The sequence below is a fragment of the Anabrus simplex genome, chromosome 10, assembly GCF_040414725.1.
Source record: "Anabrus simplex isolate iqAnaSimp1 chromosome 10, ASM4041472v1, whole genome shotgun sequence".
NCBI lineage: Eukaryota > Metazoa > Arthropoda > Insecta > Orthoptera > Tettigoniidae > Anabrus > Anabrus simplex.
Window position 1 is genome coordinate 16,862,372 of NC_090274.1, and position 16,349 is coordinate 16,878,720.

General features: G+C 41.0%; 1 protein-coding gene across 3 annotated transcripts in view; it reads left to right on the top strand.

Annotated features, from left to right (window-relative positions):
- The first annotated feature begins 16,026 nt into the window (after positions 1 to 16,026).
- The window catches only part of Nurf-38 (Inorganic pyrophosphatase Nurf-38), a 51,965-nt gene continuing 51,642 nt past the window's right edge, over positions 16,027 to 16,349 (top strand). Inside the window, exon 1 of one of the 3 annotated variants that reach the window (XM_067154769.1) lies at positions 16,027 to 16,212. In XM_067154769.1, the coding sequence (XP_067010870.1) occupies positions 16,044 to 16,212 (169 nt within the window). In that variant the 5' untranslated portion in view covers positions 16,027 to 16,043. The remainder of the gene's footprint in view (positions 16,213 to 16,349) is intronic. The other 2 variants (XM_067154770.1, XM_067154771.2) reach the window with 2 other exon arrangements.

The window sequence follows — 16,349 nt, forward strand, 5'->3', positions numbered from 1 at the left end:
GTGGCCTCGGAAGATATTGCAATGTTCCTGTACACTGATTAAATTGCTATCAAAAAACAGAAAATCCCTGCAGCAAGGACTCAATAAGCTAAACGAATGGTCTCTGAAATGATCTAGAGATAAATACCAGCAAAACAAAAGTTATTAAATTTAGGCGAGGAAGAAATATCTCTACAGGAGATGTCTTTGAGTGCGGCAATAACAAACTCGTATCGTTATTTAGGCTTAACCTTGCAAGTAACTGGGAAGACGTTTACTAAACACATAGAGGAACGATGCACTGCAGCGATCAAATCCATATTTGAAATAAAGAGCATTGAGAAACTATCAGTAAGATCCGTCCTCATTCTCTTTAACATTAAGATAGCTCCAATAGCCTGCTATGCCATCAGCAAAATATGGAAGCACCTCACTATGGCCAACCTGGGGAGACTGGAAGCTGTGAAAGCCACCTACTTGAAAAGAGCATTACGGCTACACAGAACAGTTCAGACACGGTTAGTGTACAAACTGGTAGACACGGACTTTTTCATCAGGGAGATAATGATAAGCAATAATCTAGAATCCACCCCAGCATATGAAGCCCACATCGAACAAAGACAGCAAAAGCTTGCAGCAATAGATCCAGACTTCTATGAAACTCTCCTGCAATGAACACAAATGTATGGAAAGAGTCCAACTTCCGACATGTCTTCACGCGGACTGCAGCGCATGGCTTTCACCACAGAATTTGTCACCAACAAGGTTACCATCATGCTTCAACCCAGTGTTCCTGTACGCTCTGCGGCTTGTATTGCCCACAGTGCCACTTGATCGATTGTAAGGAGAGGATAAATTCCCTGAATTTCTATGCAAACGATGATAATTTTCAAGGGACTTTATAACCATTCTTTGTTAAAAGTACACAGTGTGTTTAATAAATCTATGTAAATCTCTTATTACTTATTGGCCTGAAGTGAAACCCACCTAAGTCTGCAAACCGTATCACAGTTGTGATAAGACAAGGTTTGGTTAGGTTAGGTTAGGTTAGGTTAGGTTATGTTAAGTCGCTAACGAAATTTCCTTCTATTTCAAACTGGGCTTAATAGAGGAGGGCTTTCCTTTTTCGGAAGAATTCTTGCAGATTTTGCCTTGCTTCTTATAGATCTAATCGAATTGTATACATACGAATTGGACAATAAGATCGTATTAATAAAATTAACAGTAACAGTAAGACGTCGTATCGGCAAGTAGAGTCCCTAAATTGTATGGTTAGTGACACTGAATCGAACCCAACGGTTAGAACATAACTAAAAATCATCACCCTCAGTGTTAACAGGGGAGAAAGAGTACGGTTGTACCCTTAGTGTATAGGCTTACATGCCAGGGAGTATAGGGTCTGTGTACAACTTCGTTAGGAAACCACTCGGGAGGCAAAGCGCTTCTAAGCTTTCAACAGAACAAATCAATACTGCATTTGTAAGAGGGAGATCAAATAGCGCTGTAATAGCGTCACAAGAGATACTTTAGACTGGTCTATATTGTAGACGGGAGTTAAATATTCATCTGGCTGAATGAACACTCATTAAAATAAATGTTTAACCTGTGTCACCAGCAGTTCGTTAACTGGTGCGCGCGCGCGCAGTTCTTGTAGGCTACCTGTTCTGGGTCATATCTTACCCCGGCAGTAAGCAAATTTGTAGATTTTATTGAAGTTAGTGGAGTAGGTGTGTTTGGTACTCTCTCACAGTACTTGTGTATACTCCCTGGCCCGCAAGCCTGTACTTTAAGGGTACAGCCTTAGTTTTTCTCCCCTGTTAATACTGAAGGTGATTTATAGTTTTTTTTCTAACTGTAGGGTTCGATTCAGTGTCGCTAACCACACAGTTTAGGGTCCCTATTTGCCGATACGACGTCTTCTCGTTACTGTTAATGGGGAACGTTGGCAATATACAGTGATGGTTTATTTCGTGACTTGCAAGAATTACTGTCGTATTGTTTTTTTTTTTTTTTTTTTTTTTTTGCCAGTTGTTTTTTACGTCGCATCGACACAGATAGGTCTTACGGCGACGATGGGACAGGAAAGGGCTAGGAGTGGGAAGGAAGCGGCCGTGGCCTTAAGGTACAGCCCCAGCATTTGCCTGGTGTGAAAATGGGAAACCACGGAAAACCATTTACAGGGCTGCCGACAGTGGGGTTCGAAACTACTATCTCCCGAATACTGGATACTGGCCGCACTCAAGCGACTGCGGCTATCGAGCTCGGTGTGTCGTATTGTTAAAATCACTAGTGCTACATTTGCGGGTATAATTAAAGCATGTTTTCTTTTCGTGTGGGACTGAAAATCTGTTTGGGTAATAGCAGGTAACTAGAAGTGTGGCATGTTTTGAATAATGGATTTAATACCGTAGTTGATGAGAAATGACGAGAGCAGCATTTTGTTAACTACGGTCTTATTTTGTCCAATGCTTACGTATAGAATTGGATTAGGATGTCTAAGAAGCAAGAAAAATGTGCAAAAGGATGGTTATCCAGTTGTACTTCCTCTTAAAATACTAATCACCATCATTAATGTTAACAGAGGATGGATGTACAGTTGTACTTCCTCTTAAAACACTAATCACCATCATTAATGTTAACAGAGGATGGATGTACAGTTGTACTTCCTCTTAAAACACTAATCACCATCATTATTGTTAACAGAGGATGGATGTACAGTTGTACTTCCTCTTAAAACACTAATCACCATCATTATTGTTAACAGAGGATGGTTGTACAGTTGTACTTCCTGTTAAAACACTAATCACCATCATTAGTGTTAACAGGGGATGGTTGTACAGTTGTACTTCCTGTTAAAACACTAATCACCATCATTAGTGTTAACAGAGGATGGTTATCCAGTTGTACTTCCTCTTAAAACACTAATCACCATCATTAGTGTTAACAGAGGATGGGTGTACAGTTGTACTTCCTCTTAAAACAATAATCACCATCATTAGTGTTAACAGAGGATGGATGTACAGTTGTACTTCCTCTTAAAACACTAATCAGCATCATTAGTGTTAACAGAGGATGGATGTACAATTGTACTTCCTCTTAAAACAAGGAAGATAGTTTTTTAGTGTACTTATTTAAAATATCGCTTGCTTTTTACTCGCACCGTCTGACTAGGTTTTCACGGCGATCGTTGGCAACCCTGAGCTCAGAACGTACCGTTATATCACGAGGTTTGAGACTAGGACACGCTGGAATGGATGTTATTCATATCTCGGGCGCCGTTATAAAGAGACTTGGCCTTGGACTTAGGATCATGACGTCAAGTGAACATTACACTTGAGTCCGGAAGTAATGACGCCTGAGCCGACAAGAATTCATGCAATTCACATTTATTTCACGCGGCCTCGTATCTCTCCTCTCTGGCCTTCCGTGGTACGGCAGACTCATTCTTTCCCAACAACAACGGTTCTCCGATGGCACGCTGCCGCTGCCTGTCGTAAGGGGTGTCTGACTGGCACTCATATTTGGACGATGGCGGCTCGTAAAGTTTGGTGCGACCAATTTAATATTAAAATTTGCAACATTAACTTTCGCATGGATATTAGCTCGTTCCGAGATTAAATAAACATACGTCAGAAATGTGCTGAATGTTTATAGTCGATTAAATTTGAGGCTTGAATACTCTAAAACAGGGATTTCCAATTTGTAAGAGCTCGACGGCCACATTGGAGACCTTAGGCATGTTCACGAGCCGCACTTTAATAACAGGACAAGTTTCGTAAAATTCCGCAAATAGAACAGAGGTACCAGTATGAAATAATATGTATGTATGTATGTATGTATGTATGTATGTATGTATGTATGTATGTATGTTGGGTATTCAGCCTAAAGGCTGGTTTGATCCTCTACAGCTCCACCAACAGCTGTCACAGATAGCCTAGGTGTCACTGAAGAGGCATACTAGGGAAATGAGGAGTGGGGTAGTTTCCCGTTGCTTTCCTCACAGAGTCAGTCTAATTCAATTGATGTGAAGGTTTAATAATTTTAATTGCGTAAAACACGATTTAACAATGGCATAAAAGAGTGAAATCCGTCTCTGTGGTGTAGTGGTTAGCGTGATTACCTGCCACCCCTGGAGACCCGGGTTCGATTCCCGGCTCTGCCACGAAATGTGAAAAGTGGTACGAAGGCTGGAACGGGGTCCGCTCAGCCTCGGAAGGTCAACTGAAGAGAGGAGGGTTCGATTCCCACCTCGGCCATCCTCGAAGTGCTTTCCCACTTCTCCTCCAGGCAAATGCCGGGATGGTACCTAACTTAAGGCCACGGCCGCTTCCTTCCCTCTTCCTTGTCTATCCCTTCCGATCGTCCCAACTCTCCACAAGGCTCCTGTTCAGCATAGCAGGTGAGGCTGTCTGGGCGAGGCACTGGTCCTGCTCCCCAGTTGTATACCCCGACCAATGTTTCACGTTCCAGGACACTGCCCTGGAGGCGGTAGACGTGGGATCCCTTGCTGAGTCCGAGAGAAAAAAAAAACGACCCTGGAGGGTATCTGGATTAAGAAAGAAGAAAGAAAGAAAGAAAGAAAGAAAGAAAGAACGAAAATAAAAATAAACACTATTACACCCAGTACAATTGAATTAGGAAGAACACCCAACAATGTTAGTTCATTTAATTAATATTTGACAAATTAAAAAAAGGAAACAAAATACACCGAGCTCGATAGCTGCAGTCGCTTAAGTGCAGCCAGTATCCAGTATTCGGGAGATAGTGGGTTCGAACCCCACTGTCGGCAGCCCTGAAGATGGTTTTCCGTGGTTTCCCATTTTCACACCAGGCATATGCCGGGGCTGTACCTTAATTAAGGCCACGGCCGCTTCCTTCCCAGTCTTAGCCCTTCCCTGCCCCATCGTCGTCCTAAGACCTATCTGTGTCGGTGCGACGTAAAGCCAATAGCAAAAAAAGAAAAAATGAAGGAAACAAAAAACCTAAAGACAAACTGAAATAAATAATGTAATCAAAACAAAACTTAAAGGAGGACAATTTAGTGGGAGTAGTGCGAAGGGAACAATGTTATTCAGTTGTAAGAGCCTAAAATCCCAGCAGTGTACTTCCAGGAGTAGTCTACTTATCTAAACATTTCTTCGAGTGTGCAACCAGTACTACCAAGAAGAGAAGAACAAAGAGTTGATGATGATGATGATGATGATGATGCTTGTTGTTTGAAAGGGCCTAACGTCACCGGGTCTTACGACGAATTGAAACCGCTTCTTACACCAATGGCAATTAAAGTATTTCTTGGTATTCATTCCATGCTACATTGCATAAAAATGTCCACAGTGAAGTTGGCATGGAGTTCAAGATTTGGTACGGATCCCATAGGCTTATCCATTTTTATAGTGGTTAAGACCCAGCACTGGCATTTGTGAGGGCTCATTTTCCGCCGAAGTTTGGATTTTAATTATTTGAAATTTAAAATAATCTTTTCAGAAAATGCGAATACTGAGGGGTGGGGGCATCCGACCCCCGCTTTCTGAATAAAATATTAGGCTACATTTTTATTTCATTTCAGCTGGCTGAAACTAATAATTATAGGAATTATTTATTTTTAAAAACCTGGTAGGGGAGAAAAACCTAAATAAACTTACAGTTTACCGCCTATAATCTCAGCCACCTTACCGCAACAATGACTTTTTTCAACTAATCATAAGGTTACTGGAACATTATATTTCATTTTTGGTGCTTGGGGAGGGATAGTAGGTACATTTTCTTTAATTATTAACAAAATTCTTTCTTTCTTTCTTTCTTTCTTTCTTTCTTTCTTTCTTTCTTTCTTAATCTGTTTACTCTCCAGGATTGGTTTTTCCCTCGGACTCAGCGAGGGATCCCACCTCTACCACATCAAGGGCAGTGTCCTGGAGCGTCAGTCATAGGGTCGGGGGATACAACTGGGAAGGATGGCCAGTACTTCGCCCAGGCGGCCTCACCTGCTATGCTGAGGTGGAGGGATGGGAAGATTGGAAGGGATAGACAAGGAAGAGGGAAGGAAGCGGTCGTGACCTTAAGTTAGGTACCATCCCGGCATTTGCCTAGAGGAGAAGTGGTGAACCACAGAAAACCACTTCGAGGATGGCTGAGGTGGAAATCGAATCCACCTCTACTCAGTTGATCTCTTGAGGCTGAATGGACCCTGTTCCATTCCTCGTACCACTTTTGAAATTTCGTGTCAGAGCCAGGAATCGAACTCGGGCCCCCGGGGATGGCAGCTAATCACGCTAACCACTACACCAAAGAGGCGGACATTTTAAACAAAATTATTGGCGGAAATACGCGCAAAATACCGATTTGTATAGCACCACAGCAAATAGTGGAGACTTTGCACGTGCTGTGAGGAAGGGTAGCAGAGGTATATTTTTTGCCAAGGTCATAGACACTGAGGTATGATTCACCCGCTTGCCGCACGCATTCCTGAGTCTGGCAGTCTCTTTTGTCTGTTAGTTTTTAGTGTGTAGTTAAATACTACATTATTTTAATTGTATAATCACGCCCTACTTCTATTTAATTGTAGCAGGTAATACATGTGTAATACTGTTCCTTTGGTGAAAGTTTTATTGTGTAGTATTGAATCACAATCTCAAAAAACTATTATTACCGCACTTAAATTGGTAAACTGTCAACCTTGACCTCTCTGTCGAAATTTGTTCACAGAGCACAAAAAACCTGACCCTTTTATAGCTTTTCTTTTTCAGTTTTAATGTATACCCCCCTCCTCCTCCTCTTACGTCCGTTCACTTATCCCCCAAACCCAGGTATTGTTCGTTGTCTGTATATTATTTTCTTTGTTCCCGCACTTTTAATTATCAATCGCCGCTACTGCGAATACTTAAAAACAGGAAATAATGTTAAAGAATGAATTAGTTCTGACCTGGATATATAAATTAATACATTTTTGAACGAGCTATGAAATATTTTTTTGTGAATTTAAAATCTAAAAATACGTTTTAAGAAATGTGAATATTTTTTTGGTGGGCCGATGACCTTACATATCAGGCGCCTTTAAACAACAAGCATCATCAAACATATTTTTAAAGCCCTCACGGGCCGAAAAATATACCTTCGCGGCCCGCCATTTGGAAACCCCTGCTCTAGAAGACCATCCTGAGAAATATTCACAAGTGGAAGTAGCCGTTCCAAAGCCTCGATTTTAATTTATTACTAATGGAAGACTTGAAAGTTGGTTTTCTAGAGAATAGTTCTGTTTTCAGCCCTTATGAAACAGACGTGTTTGACTGTTACTGTGGGTCACATACCGTACATAAAATACATGCACAAGAACAACGGTTCCCAGTTTTCACGAGTAAGCTGACATCTGTAGCCACCACGTTCGCCTGATATGAACCCGGTCGAGTATTTATGGGATATGGCGGTGAGGTTCATTCCATCTTTCACCGTCCAGCGGAGTATTACATCATAACCACGCACGAAGTTTTATAGTGTTCTGTCAAGTGGACTGAAGCTATGAATGGACACATTGCTTCTTCTTGTGGTCCAAAGAACACGTAGCACTCTATGCCAGCACCACATTTCAACGGGATGGGTGCGTTTTCAGTCTAAGGCCTAAACGGCCCAAGTCTGACAGCCATATGAGAAAATAAAGAATACATGCTATAAGATAATACGATACAGTGCAATATTTACCCAACATAAATGGATAAAAATGATTAAATAATAAAGCAAAACAAAGAAAAATGACTCAAACATAAAAAATAATGTAACAAATTGCTGAAAATGACTAAATAATGAGGCAAAAGTAAAAAATAAAAAGCATTTAAAAGTTATGGGCAAAATAACGAAAATGTGGCTTAATAGATGTGCGATTATGTAATCAGGGGCCAGGATTATGTGTATGATGTATCAGTTAATTGGTTATGATTAAATTTGTGGTGCCCGGGCCAGGATTTTGATGGCCTAAAAATGTTTTAAAACGATGTATAAAATAACGGCAAAATCCAGTAACATGATCCGAAAACTAAAATGACAAATTTTTAATGAAATTTTACAATCAATTCACTAATCGAGTTGGTACAGCCTCCATTTATGTTATAGTCATTATAATAAGGTTCTGGGCTCGAGCTACGTCAAGAAAACAAGCTGAAACTCTTTACGTTTGGCACAGAATTTTGCTCCGCTTCTACAGAAGGAAATCTCGACTGTTCACGAGGAAGTCTGTCTCTCCTGGAATGTAAGTGGTGGACAAAGTTTCTATAGTCCCCAGATTGACGAAGCGTTGTGAACAGTCTCAAGTCTTCGCACTCATCCTCACTTCAAGTTGCGAAAATGTCCAATACCACACGCGTAAATGCTTCATAGTCCTCATATATACATTTAAAAAAATTACTCAAATCTAAAAAATAGTTACTCCTATAAAATGACAGTGGCGGCTGGTGGTATCCGAAGTTGGATTTTGCACCAACATTTTCAATGTCACATTTTTATATGAAAAAGTTACACATATAACAAGAAACCCTACTATCGTTAAGTAATGAACTGCATTCCTACTAAAACCGAAATATACCCGGCATTTAAAACACAGGAACCAAGAGGATAATTATACAATATAACTACAGTTGAACTGAAAATTTGCTCCTGTTTTTAATTGATGCAAAATATTGGTAATATTGTGGGTGGTCCAGGGTTAGTCGGGGAGTGTGTGGAAAAGAAATTACCGTTGCGAGAGGATGGAAAGCAGGAATGATATTTGTAATTGTTTCTCGATAGGGTGCTTGTTGGTCTCGTGCAACAACCAAGGACCGATAAACGCAGCGTGCTACCTTATGTTACGTGATATTCTTGCTAATACTGCAATGCGCCGCGCTGTCCGCTTGGGACTTGCCGTAGGAAAGCAAACCCCTGAGTAGATTCGAAAGCGGCAGCGTTTATTGGTCCGTTACGAAGCATTAGTACGTCGAACGACCAAAGATTTAAACATATTTTAGAATATAAGTTAGGTTTATTAAACTAGAAAATTAGAAGAAAAGACGACAAATTAAGTGTAAAATTATTGGAAGTTGTGTAACATAGCAACAATACCACGCACCGCCCCTGTAAAATGACCAAATAATGATGTATAATTTTAGAAAATGATAAAAATGACCTAATAAATGAGCACTTGTACAATGTGGGAACTATTAGGAGGATTTATGTACAAGTTAGCAATGTCTGTTGTGAACCAATTAAAAGAAGACATGTCATCAAAATCCTAACCCTGGTGATGACTACCAAGTCAACACTTCCCTTGAGGTTCTGGACCTTTCAGAAGTAAGAGTTATTCTAATTTCAACAGCCTCTGTCTGCGAAATCTTCAACTCAGAGCCTGGCTGGATCCTCACATAGCACCAACAAAGGTTATGCCGTAATAAGAAAACTCCCAAAAGCCGATGATCGACCTGTAAAGAGGAATGAGGTAGTTTGCCGGTGATGCTTCTGTTGATCAGTTGCGGGTGGAAAATTATTGCACGATACCTGAAGTAAGCGTAGAGGAGAGGTCCTTCCAACCGGCCTCTACTTCATAGAAGAATTACAACGGAGACTGTGTAAATCTGAGAAATGAGGCCATTTTCTGTGCTGCTATTGGCCGGTTTCGGCCAGCTGTGAAGAAGACAAGTTTCCTACTGTCTCCGATAGAGCTCGCATCGTGTCTAGCCTCAGGGCAGCCACATTTGGTACAAATAAAAAAAAAAACACGTAATTTGAATTTGTAATGGCGTGCACCGGATAGCCTTAACTTTTGTCGCATTTTATCTGGACTCCGGGGGATGCTAGAGGCCTGTTGGTCGCTTCATGGTCCTAACTTGAGCCCAGACAACTCTTTCCTTACCCCCCACAGGCAATTCTCTGACGTTGACAACCCTTGTTTATATTGAGATGTCGTCCGAGCCGCGCCATGTTGTATCTCTAACCTATCTTTCGCGAATGGCCAGCGGACGTTTTACCAGTTCGCTGGCGCCTTTCGTAACATTCAGATGCACTAGTCGTACTGCATGTCATTACATAGCACAAGCCATATTTCCATACTGTCACACAGGACTTCAATGCAAGCCCAGTGGCGGATTTAACATGTCTGCGCCCCCAGGTAAAATTAATGCATGCACCTCCAGAAAAGAAAAATAGTCGAGTACTACACTCTACAAGTAATATCTAAAATGATTTAAACATCAGAGAATTCAGAGTCTGGTAACTTTTAAAGATGAAAATAAAGTCACCAATCAATCATAGACGTTTCCGGCTCACTTTGATGTTAGCAATCTCATCCTCTTAGTGCTAGTTTTTCGTTTGCTAGGTACTTTAAGAGTTGTCACCCCGCTTAAGTATGGGCGGGGACTTTTGTCATTCATATTGCAGTTTATAGGCCCTATGTGATTATCGGAAAGGCATTTCACAATTACAACACATTCACAAATCGCAGCATCACAGAAAACAAACACTACCACTGTGGATGGGGGCGGTAGAACAATACCCAAGGAATCGCCTGCCTGCTGTAAAAGTGTAAAAGGCGACTAAACGGGCCCCAGAGGCTCTCGACTTTGGAACGTGGATCGGCGACCACGGGACCCTTAGCTGAGTCGTGACATTTCTTCCACTTACTTGTGCCAGCCTCCTAACTTTCATCTATCGTGTCTCACCGCCCTTGATCAACTCTTGTTCTTTTCCGACTCCGACGGTTTTAGGTATCGAGCCCTAGGGAGTCTTTCAATATCACGCCCTTCGTAGCCCTTGTCTTTCTTTGGCCGATACCTTCATTTTTCGAAGGGTCGGACTCCCTTCGATTTCCCCCCTCTGATTAGTGTTAACAGAGGATGGTTGCCCAATTGTACTTCCTCTTAAAACAATACATCACTACCACCACTCATAGAAAACAGTACCAGTGTGTGGAAAATAACCGAAGGCCGAACAAATCACAGAATTAACTAACGACATTGCGTACGATATTCACGATGTTCTACTGAAGGACCGTCAGTCTATGAGTAAAGATGACTGAGTGTGAATGGCTATTGAGAACAAAGTCCTGATTGGGTGAGCCGTACCCCCCGTCCCCACACCTTTTGTAGATACATACATACTTCTTCATTACTGTGTAGACTGTTATACCTTTCAGCGTTCAGTCTGCAAGCTTCTGTGAATGATCGGGCGAGTTGGCCGTGAGGCCAGTGTCGCGCAGCTGTGAGCTTGCATCCGGGAGATAGTGGGTTCGAAACCCACTGTCGGCAGCCCTGAAGATGGTTTTCCGTGGTTTCCCATTTTCACACCAGGCAAATACTGGGGCTGTACCTTAATTAAGGCCACGGCTGCTTCCTTCCCACTCCTAGACCTTTCCTAACCCATCGTCGCCGTAAGACCTATCTGTGTCGGTACGACGTAAAGCAACTTGTAAAAAAAAAAAGATAATTGTGGCTCATTGTTTTGCTTTTAATGTGAACTACGAATTTGCTAACAATGTGTTTATGCTTCCATTAATAAAATGGTGTATGGCTTTTAGTGCCGGGAGTGTACGAGGACAAGTTCGACTCGCCAGATGCAGGTCTTTTGATTTAACGCCATAGGCGACCTGCGCGTCGTGATGAGGATGAAATGATGATGAAGACGACACAAACACCTAACCCCTATGTCAGCGAAATTAACCAATTATGGTTAAAATTCCCGACCCTGACGGGAATCGAACCCGGGAACCCTGTGACCATAGGCCAGCACGCTAACCATTTAGCCATGGAGCCGGACACTTCCATTAATAAAATAATATAAAGTTTATCTTCTAAAAGCCATCATCCTGAACCAGTGGACTTCATTTCTGCACTTAACATTTTGCGACAGTGATATTTTCCCAACAATACACAGAATACTGAAACTGTTTGCTGTCTTACTAGTAACCACTGCCCCACCAGAACACTCTTTCTCATCCCTGAAACATTAAAAAGGTTATTTGCAGAATATGAAAGAAAAATATGAGGCCATAGAAAATATAATCCATGAGCTGGCCAAAAACCCAAAGGACGTCTGCTATTGTAAACATCAACATGAATACAAATGCCTTAATTAAAATATTGTGTTATTTTGAAAGTTTTAATTTAGTGTTTTCTAATTTCACAATATGCACCCAAAACTATTTCAGAGAAGTCTTCAACTTTTAGTATCCCCCACTCCCCGAAAATAATTTATGCATACACCCCTGTTAGACGCCAGTCATCTCACATTGGTCCGTAAGAAAGCAATGTACAAAAATTCAGCTGCCATTTTGATCTGTAAGGCCCTGAAATCGACACGGAAATGTCTAAGAGAATTGCACGCGTCAGCGTATAGCCCGATGTGGACAGCCCTGGTGACCAGCTGAAGCGACCGGGTTAGCTAGAGCTTTCTGCGCCAGCCAGTTGTCACATGTTCCTCTGAAAGGGCAGACATGAATCCAGCTAATGTTCTAGAGTATGATTTATGTTATTTTCGTGAAAAGGGTATTTCCTCTTCCCGTGAAATAACTTCGGAAGAAAGGGACATGTTTGATGTGATCGAACTAATTGAAAATCATCCCATGCGTGCCGGCATCGTCTCGGAGTCCTGTCTGGAGAGAAATAGTGACAGTGAAAGTGATAGTGGAAGCAGTGACACCTCATCTGCATTATCTGAAAGAGGAGGCAGCACACCATTCCCAGGAACAAGATGTGTTACGGATCCGATTTTGAGCCCCGAGTCTGATTTCCGTCAATCCAGTGAAGAGACACCGTAGTCACCTAGGAAATCTACTAGTTCAAGCTATGCTTCCAGTCCACAGAAGAAAGTGAGACAAACTGTAGATCTTGCGTACAAGAGAAAAGCTGTAAATTTATGGTTTTCATTAACCACTGTTCGCAAAAGTTGTCGTAAGGTGACGTCGCTACGACAACTGTACAGGTGGAAGAACCAATTAGAATCTACATAAGGAAGCCCCATTAAACACAGGAAATTGATGCATACAAAATTATTTTCTCGCTTTACAGGATCAAGAAGACTGAAGCGGAATGTATGCGATGAAGACCTGCGACTGTGGGCCTTGGAAATTTCAAGAGAGATTTCAATGGGGCTAGTGTGCTAGTTGAATGAGCCGTTTTAAGAAAAAGTACAGAATGAAAAGTAGAAAAATTACGAAATTTGTATCCCGTACGTATCTGCAACAAGAAGACGAAAAAGACAAAGCCGCAAATACAGAGCGATTTTTAGACTACACCCCTTCTTCAACATACAATACTGATCAGAGTGGTTTCGTGCGGGAAATGAAAGCGAAAAGGACTCTATAGTTTGTTGGTGAGAAACATACAGAAGCAGTTGCTCAATCAGTTAGTGCACTCATCCATTCGTACACAATTATGCCTACAATTAGTATGGCCGGTACTCTCTTTCCAATAGTATTCACTGTACTACAGGAGGCAACTGGAACTTTCGGTTCGAGAGTTTCCAAAGAAATGTTTCATGCCAGAAATATAATTGTAACAGCCACAAAATCAGGGAAAATGGGGAAAACAAAGTATTGGTTTCAAGAATCCTTCTTTCCATTTGCGTAAGAGAAGTGTTTGCTACTGCTAGATTCCTGGACTACTTATAGTGATAAGAGCTGTCTTGAAGACATTCCTCCAGGCAACAGTATAGAAATTCTCCAGATTCCTCCCGGCACTACAAGGAAAATACAGCTCTGGGACAAGTTTTTCTTCCGGCAGTGGAAGGCTTTATATCGCCGCTTAACAGACATTGTGCCGACTTGTGAAGATTTTCAGTTTGATGTTTATCAGAGAAACAGCATACTGAAAATGCAGTCCTTCATTCATTTTCAATTTTCTTCCCCACGCTTCAAGGACATCATTAAATATTCGTGGTTCGCAACCAATTATACAACGGAAAGACCGCCCGAGTTCGAGTGCCTGTGAAATATTTCATTCAAAGAAGTAAAGAAAACTGTGAAGAACAATGTGGCCTCAAAGTGCATATTCGTTGTGCATGGTGCCAAGAATTTTTGTTTTTATCATGCGACTAACGCACCTCATTTATGTTTCACATTCATTCCGTAACAATAAAGTGACCTTGGCGCGTGGCAGCCTGCCAAATCAATCAATCAATCAATCAATCAATCAATCAATCAATCAATCAATCAATCAATCAATCAATCAATCAATCAATCAATCAATCAATCACTACTGATCTGCATTTAGGGCAGTCACCCAGGTGGCAAATTCCCTATCTGTTGTTTTCCTAGCCTTTTCTTAAATGATTGCAAAGAAATTGGAAATTTATTGAACATCTCCCTTGGTAAGTTATTCCAATTCCTAACTCCCCTTCCTATAAACGAATATTTGCCCCAATTTGTCCTCTTGAATTCCAACTTTATCTTCATATTGTGATCTTTCCTACTTTTAAAGACACCACTCAAATTTATTTGTCTACTGATGTCCTCCCACGTCACCTCTCCACTGACAGCTCGGAACATACCACTTAGTCGAGCAGCTCGTCTCCTTTCTCCCAAGTCTTCCCAGCCCAAACTTCGCAACATTTTTGTAACATTATTCGTTTGTCGGAAATCACCCAGAACAAATCGAGCTGCTTTTCTTTGGATTTTTTTCCAGTTCTTGAATCAAGTAATCCTGGTGAGGGTCCCATACACTGGAACCATACTCTAGTCCTAGAGCTCTTATCACCTATAGGCATATAATAATTCAATATAATAATCATACTAAGCAGGATACAAATAAAGTAGGCCCTACATAACACCCGCAAAAGCACAGTGACTTTCAACAATTAAAACAGATTTTTTTACTCATCCCTTGGACCACTTTTTTTTACCAACATCTGCAGTGCAGCTGCAGCAGTGCAAAACTATACTGAAAGGAATCAAAGGAGAACCTATTTTACGAATACTGTAGAGCTCTCTTCCCGCTCGAAAAAATCTATGACACTTGCGACTATGTTCCTTCCCACCCCGGCTTCGAATAGTCACAACACACCTGCTTTGTTCTCCTAGTTTCCTGAGATTTCTTAGAATGCATGGTTCAAACATGCGCAAACAACACACACACATACGGTAAGTAAAACAACCGAAACTTGAAAAAAAAAAAAAAAAACGCTAAAACTACAGCACTCGTATACTAATCCTTATAACCTAAATATTACATTGGTTAAACCACTGAAATAAAACTTATAACATACGAATCAACAACAACAACACGAGATAATAGTGCACAACGGACGTAGGTAACTCCTCAACGTATACTACAACGAAAAAAGAGACAGGATCACATGGAAAGGCGCGGGTAAGTAACAGCAGACAAAGTGATCAGTTGATCACATTCACAACGCTCAAATGTCAAAACCAGAAAACCCTTCTCGTAAAAATGGACAACCTGTAGGTGTTAGAAAAGTAATACGAGACAGGTGTTGTGTTGATCTAAGAAGAATTTAAGGCAATAACTTCTTATTTACATTATTCAAAGCATACATAAATAGTATTGTAGGTATTAAATAAATAAATAAATAAATAAATAAATAAATAGAATATCGAAAATTAGCCAAAATTTTCTGTCCAATATCGCCGCCCCTCGGTATGTACCTATAATAGTGGGCTTATGTTACAAATCCATCTCTGGGTCTGTGTCAAGAGAAAGATGCAATGATACTGCATCCATCAAGAAATAGCCAGAGGTGGTTCATTAATGATGGAGTCTTTAAAATCAATTCAGTTCAGCTTCAACATTCGAACCGTTTAGTCTTATCTTTAATTTCGCAGTGGGTGGTCCTGGCCGCGAAGGAGAATTTACGTAACACAGAAACGTGAGCAGGCAAAACTGTGGCGGAGAGAAAGTGCAGCTGAAATTAATCGGTGTGAGAGTATGATACGTGCGACACGTGCGAGCTGAATAAAAGACTGGACTGGCCTTTTAATACTGTCCAAACTCCAAATAATACGGTGAGAAAGAGGCTACACATAGATAAGAGTGAGACATCTTTACAAGTTGAACTCTTTGAAACATGATATCAGCGCAAGGCCAGTAGATGGCAGAATGAAAGCCGCCGCTTCGCACGTGTTTCAGTGTTACGCGAAATTGGTCTTTCATTCGGCTGCGAGAGTGAGGTGTAGTCACTTTAATTTAAGACTGAGCAGAAATTTTGCAATGTATTCCACTGTTGAAAGAGGTGCACCTAATACTACGGATTACAGAATATATTTACGTAAGTAAAGAATCAGAATTGATTTAACGTACGTAAGGACTTTTAAATATTATGTTTACTTAATCAGCATTTATAATTTGTTCTCATACTCCGTTGTTCAGATCAAAAACTTCAAACACTTGGATCAATTGCTCGTA